Genomic DNA, 10,731 nt, shown 5'->3' on the forward strand with positions numbered 1-10,731 from the left:
GAGTAATGCAGTAGCGGGAATAATGTTTTGCTTTTGCAGAATAAGCAAAGAGCCTCATGTATGTATAGAGTGGCTTTAAGTTTGTTTTGTTAAAAATTTGAATAGTTTTGATAGTTTATCTCAAATTTTCAGTAAACAAAAATGGACAAAAATTTATGTATATCTGAAGTTTCTTGTCACACACAAATATTCATTATCTCTATGGAAGCCAGCCTTGGAGGAAATATAAATTCAAAAGTCTTTCAAAGGAGTACAAATTCATGAGTTTAGTCTCTGAAAATCACGAAAATCAAAAGTTTTTCTCTCAAAGGGTCACGATTTCCAGAAATTTTGACCAAAATTTGGTGAAAATCAACCAAAATTTGAAAAAAATCAACAAAAAATTTAGGAAAAAATCTCTCAAAGGGTCCCAAAATCATCAAAATTGGTCTCTCAAAGGGTCAATTTTCGATTTCGGCTCGAACATACCCGTCAACTCGCAAACCTATTACCCCCCCCCCCCCGGGGTCCTAATACCGTACTAAAAAAGGGCCGATCCCGTCACACCGTAAAAGTACAACCCCTCTCTTTTTCAATGGATAATTGAAATTCACTTTCTTGCTTCGAATTTTTTTAGATTGTGCGGAAATAATTAATCTCTTAGAAATCTTTCGGAAAATGTTTTTAAGTTGATGTTATGACTATTTTTTAATGACAGAGGGTGAAGGATTGGGCAAAACCACTATTATATAAAGATTCCTTGTCTCCGAAAATCTTTTTTTGGTTCGGCTAAGATCGCTTCCCAGCTCGTTTTTCTACTTTTTAAAACTTTCTAGAGAGGTAGAAAGGTAGAAGCGTACATACGATACAAGGCTTATAATTACACAATATGATTATTTATATACTTATATGATTACTTATAAAAAGAGGCTTTTATGAAACTCGAAAAGCCGAGAGAAAGAGGTAAATACAAAATCTTCCCTTTAAAAGAAAAACATAATTGAATTCCTACACATGCTTAATTGTTAAACAATGATAACAGTGTTTATTAATGGCTCCAGGTGAAGTTTTTTTTTAAAGGGCTTTGATTGCTAGCGTCAAAAGTTGTGCAAACAGAAACCTCGGGGAAGTTTTCTTCTTGTCCCGACAAGTGATTTGATCTATTATTAATAGCATTAAATGGGTCGACTCACGCAACTTTCGGACTCCATAATTGGCTCCATATGTAAATTCTCTCAAATCTTCATCGAACAAAACACGTTTTTTATAAGAACAAGCTATAAAAGAACATAAGGTTTCGATGGCAAAAATATTAGAAACATGCTAAGAACATTTTTAAGGCTTTGCGGACTTTAAAATACCCAATTTCTTAGGAAATTATTTCACAAAAACACTCACAAATTGGTGAAAATAAGAACATTTTTAGGCTTAAAGCTCAAAAAGTTAAGAACATCCGAAGGCTTTAAAAATTTTCGCCGTTCTTTTTTTTCAAAAAACGTGTAGTTGTAAAAAACTTTGGGAAAATTTTCAAAAAAGCATGACATTAAAATTGAATTCTATAAAGATCTTTTTTTCTGCCTTTTGACAGGTGTCCTCTCGCCAATTTTGGTTTCCATTTTGAGCCTTGTGATTCTTATAAAAAGAATTGTTATAAAAAACCTCGTAAAAAACTGCAACGCCACCGAACCTATACCGTAAAAAAACAGAGGGATTATTGAGAATGTCACGTCAATGTTCCATCGAGAATTTAGAATTACATACACTTTCCTTCGTTTTAAACCTTGAAAAATTTAAAAAAAGAAAATAACTTTAAATCATTCAAAAACACCTCTAAGATATATATGTATTGTAACGGTTTTTTTTTCTCGATTTCAGTCTCTGTCTCTCTAAGGGTCGGTTTCAGTCCCTCTAAGGGCCCACCCACCAAAAGTCGGGTGGCACATACCCGTCAGCTCGCAACCCTAGTACCCCTCTGGGGCATTTAGAGGGTAGGGGTAACTTCGTTACGGTCAAAAAACTGAAAAACTGAAATTGAGCAGTTCGTATTATGGTATTATTTATGATATTTACCAAAAAATCTCATTCATTTAATATTTGTAAACATTTTCTAGAGGGAGGCACTTTTTATCGAAACGGGAAAATGGAAATGGGTGATTTTTTTGGCAGAAAATTACCAAAAAGGGGTCCCTTACAACGGCTACAATTTAGCTTCCAAAAAGTAGTGTATGAGCCCAAGAATTGCCCCAAAAATAAGGACGATCGTGGTAATTTCATAACTGTAACTTTTTAACAATTTTAACTACTTCCCGTATGTACTATGCTATCAACCAGCTCTCGTACCAGGTCTCGCAACTCCTCTAAATTATATAAAGGCTCAAATATTAACGATCTTAAAAAAACATCAGATTAAGATTACGTCACATAAAAAGAGTCACAACAGAGTCGAGTGTTATTACTAGATTGCAAAAGACCAGAACTAATGAGAGTTTAAAAAACGAACGAAGATAGTACCCTATTATCCTACTAATATTTTAAAGAACTCGACAGATCTCCCGCCAGGACGACCGTAAAAGTTGAGAAGCTAAAATGTGTCAAATTTGCGAGGAAATCGTCCATTTTGCCTCTCCAGTTCCCAGCCCCCTTCTACCTTTTTTATATAAGTATAATAAGTCCCTCTATTTTTAGAATTACTCCTGGAAAAATTGTCTAAACTTCTAACCATCACCATCACAATCAAATTCTTCTTCCAGTACCATATTTAAATAATAAAACGATAATTATCCAGGACTCAGAACCTATTCACTAGATTTCTCTAAATGAACTGAATATTTTTTCACTGACTAGACAATGAAGTTTTCATTTTCACAGACAAAAGGAAACTGTATTGTACGAGAGTGGCGCCGCCTATTTAATTCTGTAAGATGAAAGCAAAATTTTCTCTTTCATTTGTGTACCCTTTGCATCCATTTATGTTATCTACCCAGCTGACACACAACGCTGTTTCAACGTTCATACAACGTTAGGTGTGTCACCTGGGTAAACTATGTTTCAATAAATTGATCTTTTCATCCTTTTAATTTCTTTCCTGTCTTTTCTACCTACCGAAAATGTGAGGCAAAAACTGGGACGCTGAAGTAGATACACGCTTTTTTAAAAGAACAATGTTATAAGAACACCAGGCTGAAATTTGGCCGAAACCTAAGAACAATCTGAGCCTCAGCTTTCAGAAATTACTATAAGTACTGATTTTAACAGATTTTGAACCCATCTTAAGTGAAGAAACTAAGCGTATTCAGACCTTGGCGTATTAAGAACATCATAAGAACATTTAAGCCTGAAAAATTTACTGGCTCTCATAAAAAAGCGTGGACACAGTTCTATTTATAAGACTTAAGCCTGATTTACAAACGCCCATTGGAAAAATCATCTTAAAAGATTCTTTTTTAAGGCATTCCCCAGGCATTCTTCGTCAATTTTATGGCAATAATATAATGCAATGCCAAAGAGAATTTATGTATTACAAACCCATGTGGCAAAACGCGGCAGAACGTGAAATTGAACGTGACATTCTTAAGTTTTTTTAAAGGCCAATTTCATCAATAAAGTCAACGTGCAGCGTGCAGGAATTTAAAAAATCATCGTAACTTCGAAATAGTTTATGTGAAACCTTTCTATGATATTTATTTTTAAAATAAAATTTTAATAAATAAAAATTTAGGAATTTTAATAAATAAAAATTTAGGGAAGCATGTTTTTATGATGAGGGCATGGCTCACTACTCTTGTCTCCCGAATAGACGGGGGGTCCGAACAAGCAGGGGGTAGGAAAATTTTCTAAATTCTAATAAGCGGGGGGGGGGGGGTGGAATAAGAGGAGGGGGGATAATTTGAAGACAGAATTTTTTTTAACTGATATCAATTTCAACAACAAAAAAGAAATAAACAAATAAACACGTAAAATAAGAACTAACAAAAACAAAAAGGAAAATTGTAACAAGTTTAAGGTCTATTTAGACTGTAATAAAATATTGAATTATTCAAATTTAATTAGCGGGGGGGGGGGGGTCTTAATAAAGCAGCAGGGGGGATGGATTTTTTTCTCTCTTAGCAATAATTAGCGGGGGGACGTCTATTCGGGAGACGAGTGTAAGAAGTAAGATTTACGCAAGTCTAGTCATTGGAATGTGAAGCAATATTTAAAAAAATAAACATTTGACTAAAAAATCGAATTTATACCAACACTGTTCATCTAGTTTGTGTATCTCCATTTACTTGAACGTTTAAATTAAGTGTAAAAAATATGACCAGGCTCGTTTTTTTCATAAACGCATCGGTAACACTCCGGGGGGGGGGTACTTAGGCAAGAATGGATGATGGGTATGTGCGGACGGTAAGGGTTGGTTTTTTCACCTTTCAAAGTCTCTCTAAGGGTCGAGAAAAATCAGAAAGTTTTAAATTAGTCTCTCTAAAGGTCGGATAATTCAGGATTTTTAGGAAATTTTTTTATTTCCAGAGAAAGAATTGTTATAAAGTCTCTCTAAGGGTATGACTTTTTTCAAAAATCGAAAAAAAAAATTCGAAAAGTCTCTCTAAGGGTCACCTTTTCAGCAAAAATCAGTCTTTCTAAGGGTCTTCGGAGGTCCCGTCTGCACATACCCCTCATTCACCAACCCTAGTACCCCCACCCCGGGGTAACGCTCTAATCAAACTTATGTACAGTACATACATCCTTTGTTGAGATTAACGAATCTGTTCCTCCACTAGGTGTGGTTAGTTTAACTGATACTTCATCGAGGAGCACGACATACTCCCTGAGTTTAACCGAGGGGATTTTAGCGACGACTGCTGATATTTATGCACTGGGTACACCAAGCAACAGTTGGTGATGAATCTGATATCCTTTTTCTCTTTAGCTCTGAAAAAAGAAAGTGTCTAATTATTTGAGAGATTCAAAAAATCTTTTTCACTTATCTGGATCCTTGAGACCTGTTAAATTGGGTGCGGGGAACGTGCCCCAAAGTGGAGTATAAAGATAAATCCTTGACAGGGTTACAATTAGCACAAACCACAAGAATGTATTTGACAAGGGTATACCTTATACACCCCAATGTCTCAGACCCGGTGGACCCCCCACCCGCCTCATTGGAAAGAAAAATTGGCAAAAAAACGTCCACGCTAGAAAAATACACCTAAAATTTCAAATGCACTGGAAAGTTGCCCTGTGGTTTTGTCCCCACTGGAAGTTGAATGGAAAGAAATTGGACTTCCAAAGCATCTCCCATTCTCTTAGCTTTTTATCCTTTTTGCGCTTTAATGGAGACAAATGTAAACATGTAAACAAATGTAAACATTAAGGCCCAGTCGCTTTCGTTCTCTCAGGCAAAATAATACGTACTATTGAAGGAAATCTTTTCAGCTCATCACATTCGCCGCATCTCCTTAGAGAGAAGAGCGTGGTGCTGGAAGAATGGATAATCTGTTATGAGAATACTGGGTTACCTTATTAAGGGGATTAATTTTCGCGGGAAGTTATTTTCGCGAGGCAACTTAATTGCGAAATAATTCAATTTTCGTGGGACTTATTTTCGCAAGGACGGGAATTGTAAATTCCCAAGGATTAAATTTTGAGTTTCGCGAGAAATGGGATTATTTTTTTGAAAACAAAGGATATTGTTTTAAAAAACTTAAAATACGCAAGGATTGTATTTAGCGAAAGTTGTGAATCCAAAGGTCTTTAAAATTTCACGAGGATTATCTTTCGCGTATAAACGGGAAAACTCGCGAACCTTGCGAAATATAATTCCTGCGAAAATCAATCTCCTTAAGGTACATAGATTTAAGCTTGAATTTTGGGGTCTGTTTTCAACGATTGGTTTACTAGTCTAGGCAAGAATCAATGAAAATCAATAAAAAGGGTTCATCTCCGTTGGAAAGCATCATTATCAAACATGTAGCACGAACATTTGTTTTCAGGACCGTGTCGAGAAGATCCCCCCCGGACAAATGTCCAGAAGATCCCCCCGGACAAATGTCCAGAAAATACCCCCGGACAAATGTCCAGAAAATACCCCCGGACAAATGTCCAGAAAATCCCCCCGGACAAGTTATATCCTCCATCCTCCAACCACCCACCACCCCCTATTTGATTTTAGATTCTTCAGCAGTCACCCCTCCCCCCCCCCCCGAACAGCTGATTTATCTTCAACCCCCCCGGATATTTGTTTTTTTTGTTTTGACCCCCTGGGACAAAGGGTTTTTCGACCCCCCCTGACAACAGATTTTGACCCCCCGGATTTTGACCCCCCCGGACAACAGGTTTTGACCCCCCGGACAACAGGTTTTGACCCCCCGGACAAAGCAATATTATACCCCCCGGACAATATATCCTCCACCCCCCATGTACGAACTTTTTCTGGAAGAGCCCATTACTATATTTTACAAATAACCAAAGGTTAAGATACCCGTAACAGAGAGTTCGATAGAAAATAAACTGGTTTGTTGTGTAATGTATATTCATTTTTAGCTTTTTTTGACACCTCGATTTTCCTTTATTTCACTCTTTCAAGTACATGGTATACATTTCATACATGAATATACATTTACACTACACGTTTCTTAATTTAAAACTTGTTTTTGTTATGATTAATGAAACCACATTTAGGGGTGAATAACTTTTTCTTCAAAATAAATCGTTCTAATTCTTCCTATAAAAATAATTGCTACTCTAAAATTGAAAGTTTTTCACCTTGAAAATATATGCCCAAGTTGTGTGCAATAAAATCACAAAAATGTTTTAATTGATGATATCTTAACACGTTTACTACAACAGTTAGATGGAAATTCATTCCAGTTGTAGTCCCAAGTTAGCATTAGTTCTTTTTCAACTTTACACAATTTTCCATTATTAGTCAATTGGTTATGTTTAGCATACATATCTTCAGGTTGCTGTTTATGTGATACTATATGAAGGTTACTACATCCCATGCTTTTGTACCAGGTATCAAAACGCACATCGTGGAAACGGTTCAGTTTGATGGATGCAAGCCATACACCTATAAATAATAAACAGATTAATTCAAGCTAAACATCTACTAATCTTTAATCATACTAATTCACTCGATTTGATTTTGCAGTTTCAATCATTTTTTACTATTTTCGCAAAAATCAATCTTGCAAAATGGGGAGAAATTGCTATCTTGGCAGATCTTGGGAGATTTGCAGAACCAGATTTTTAACAAAAAAATACATTGTAATTTAATATTTTTTAAATCAAAAATAAGTTTTTGCAAAAATTAGTTCTTGGGAAAATTAGTTCCCAGAAGGTAATTTCATCAGTTTTAGGTCTACCACAAAAATAAGTGTAAACATTAAATTTCTCAAAATAACTTGAGGGAACAAATTTTCACAGGAATAAATTGTCGCTGAATTTAATTTCTGTTTTTTGACAAATTGCAAAATTAAATTCCATGAAACATGAATACCTTATTGGTATTAAATTTTGTTGGTTACAAAATTTTGCAGGTACTTAATTTCGCGCAATTTAATACTGTTTAAACTTTTCAAAAATACAAAATTGCAAAATTAAATACACGCTAAAAATTTTCAAAATAGACCGAAAATCAAAAATACTTATTTTTTTTATAAGGCATTCTCAAAATGAAAAAAATACCTCCAAATTTGAGGGCAAAATACCTTAAGGCGAGAAATTTTCGCGGAGATTTATTTTCGCGAATGGATGCAAACATAAAATTTTGCGGGTATCTATTTTCGTGAATCGGAAAAAATTAACCTTTTTTTGTTCTTGTTAGTGGCTTGGTCTATAAAATCCCCTTACTTTCAATTTTAATCTACTTTCGCAGGTATAAATTTTCGCGAATGCGACTCCTAGATACATTTATTTCGTGGGTATTTAATTTTGCGAAATCGACTAAAATTCGCGAAAATTTGTACCCGCGGAAATTTCTCGCCTTAAGGTAGGCCATATTGTAAGCGAAAAATTACTGCTTCCCCTACTTAAATAAAAGAAGACAATTTACCCATTGAAACATCTTCACTGTTGTACAATGACAAATAGTTTGCATTGCTTGATATGAATGTGACAAGATCAAAGCTAATAACATATCCACCACCAACTGCATAAGGAAGATAATGATCAGATAAAAACCACTTTGTTTCTTTCCAAGCACCAGCTCTTTTAATTCTTGCATTTCCTTTGAAAAATCCCCAATAAATCCTCCCAATGTGTTCTTTTGCAGACAAAGAAGGAATAAGTTTATCAAGGCGTACAAATGAATCATCATCAACTTTCATGACAAATTTAGCATCAACATTATTCTCAATCCATAAAATTGTTCTCAAAAGTTTTTCTGTCAATTTCGAATACGAGTCTGCAAAATCATCCAATAAAAGCAAGTCTGAGTGTTTGGCTTGCTCACTTGACAGTTCTTTAAGAATATTGGGTGTCAGCCCTTTGGTGCCAATTATGAATCTTCTTTCTATTTTCAGTTTATTTACGTCGTTAGTTTTTATCCAAGTTTCTCTCATTGATGTTCTCCTTAAAGCCCCTTTTGGGGAACTCATAATCAATATGAACATGTAACAGTTTATCTTATTACCAGCCTTGATAAATTGTGATGTTCCTCTTCGTTTTACACTAAGAACATTTCCAGATTGCTGATTCAGTTTGTATATTGTGAATTTGCATGAAATTAACCATATGCTAAGTATTGCAATCGTTATTAAATAAAGATACGAAGATTTGCTTGATATCTTATTCAATGTCCGATACATCTTCTTCGAAAGATTTTTCCTGTGTACAAAATTCTAACTTTTTATCGCGCCATCTTGAAAACGTGTTTGTTTACATTTCACCTCTCTAAAAAATAGTCTTTAATCCGGGGAATCGCCACACGGAAGTAAACTATTTCTTTTGTAAGAAAACTTCGCGCCATAATACGTCGCAGAAGTGCAGTATTGTTCTCGTCACTTTACCTTAAAACGGAAAAAAGGATTTTTAATACAATAAAGACATAAAGTAAATATTCAGTGAATATTAGTAAAAGATGAAAGACTGAAAATATTTTTTTCATTTTATTTCCAATAAAAGAAAGGAACGTGTCCTTATAGAAACAAAACTATTACCAGATTAGAAAAAACTGATTAAAGAATGATAAGAAACATTTGATAAAAAAGGGTTGAAAATAGGCTCAAATGCACCTTTGGTAACCTTTAAGAGACTTGTCAAAGGTAGAGGTGATATAAATACATTCAAAAATTGTAAAAAGTGCTGGTAAATTTTCCCCAAAAACATATGATATGAATAAATTGTCTTGAAAGAACCACTCAAAAATTAGAAAAATCCAGGAATAATATTCTGAATAATATTCTTTCAAACAAAAATATTGAGGTATTTCTATTTGGACCTTTGCCGTCGTTTGGTATAAGATTCCACTTCCCACACTAAGATTCCACTGACTTTACCAGAAAGTTTATTCTATTTTTCCCTGGATAACAAGCATGAGATTGAAATGAAATTTTTCATCTACCAGGAGTCCTTGTGCTTTATCCTCAAGAAAAGTGGTAGTGGAATCCTTAGAAGTGGAATGATATCCCGAAACAAAGAGAGTGAAGAATTCAACTTTTTTATTAAAAAATTTGAAATTGGTTCCAAAAAAATTTAATCCACCTCACATGGAAGTCAAATAAATGTGGGATTTAATTAGTTGTAAATTTAAAGACATTAATTGGAAAAGACATAATCCTGATGAATGGAAAAGAAAAATTCTAACTACACTTTCTCTATTTCTATTGCTTGTGTATTAAAAATGCAACCAAATACCGTTGGTTTAATGTTGAAATCAATTTTTCCAATTCCAACACCCTACTTTAAAGCTTGAATTATCAGTAAGGTTGGAATTGCTGATTGAAACTATCGAGGAAACTATATTGATTTGCTTTGTGGTTCAATCAGTGATTCCGACCTTCCTATTTTTCCTATCTTAAAATAAGGGTGTCATAATTTGATGAGGGGTGCCTGCATTAGACCAACTTACCATAGCACTCATTTAGACCAAAAGAATCATGGCCAACAGAGTCAATACAGTCAACAGGTCATCACATTCTCCCAAACGACTATATCAGGAGTGGTTAAAGTAAATTGTTCAGAAACGGGCTAGAATGCTAAGCACACCCAGGACTGACCCGAAATTGGAATTGCTAATAACTCAAGTGATAGAGCTCTTCAAACTGAGCAAAAAATGTACTTAAGTCTGTCTCAATATAATTTGCAGCGGAGACAAAAAGGGTATAACTTTTGATAAAATTAGAATTAGATAGCGGTGCTGTGCTTGTTAAAAAGACATACATGAGTGGAATATTAACAAAAAGCAAAAAATTCAAAAACGATCGGAAAATGAAGATTGAAAATGAAGAAGAAAATCAACTTCTTCAATAATTGTGCTATAATTATCATTTTCACACAAGTGATTCTTCGAACTTAGAACATCAATAATGCGAAAAAAAATTCAAAAAACTTTTTTCAATTGAAAGATATAGTCGAAAGTTTATCACTAGGTGACCTCAAAAGCCACCAAAAAAACAAAAAAGAGCCTTTTATTAAGTCGACCAGTCGACCAAAGTTCCATTATTTTTGACTGAATAAATATTTTTTGAATTTTTTTCCCATTTATGACGTTCTAAGATTGAAGAATCTCTGATGTAAAAATGAAGATCATAGCATTGTTCTATAAGAAAT

General features: G+C 34.4%; 1 protein-coding gene across 1 annotated transcript; it reads right to left on the bottom strand.

The window, feature by feature from the left end:
* Positions 1–6,407: 6,407 nt before the first annotated feature.
* LOC136805929 (beta-1,3-galactosyltransferase 6-like) lies at positions 6,408–8,969 on the bottom strand. The gene is made up of 2 exons (XM_067062514.1): positions 8,015–8,969; positions 6,408–7,030 (listed from the first exon to the last, which is right to left on the bottom strand). Exons 1-2 carry the CDS (start codon positions 8,766–8,768, stop codon positions 6,759–6,761), a joined length of 1,026 nt encoding a protein of 341 aa, XP_066918615.1. The 5' UTR covers positions 8,769–8,969; the 3' UTR covers positions 6,408–6,758.
* Positions 8,970–10,731: the final 1,762 nt, after the last annotated feature.

Source organism: Clytia hemisphaerica, unplaced genomic scaffold (genome assembly GCF_902728285.1).
Source record: "Clytia hemisphaerica strain Z4C2 unplaced genomic scaffold, Clytia hemisphaerica genome assembly, whole genome shotgun sequence".
NCBI lineage: Eukaryota > Metazoa > Cnidaria > Hydrozoa > Leptothecata > Clytiidae > Clytia > Clytia hemisphaerica.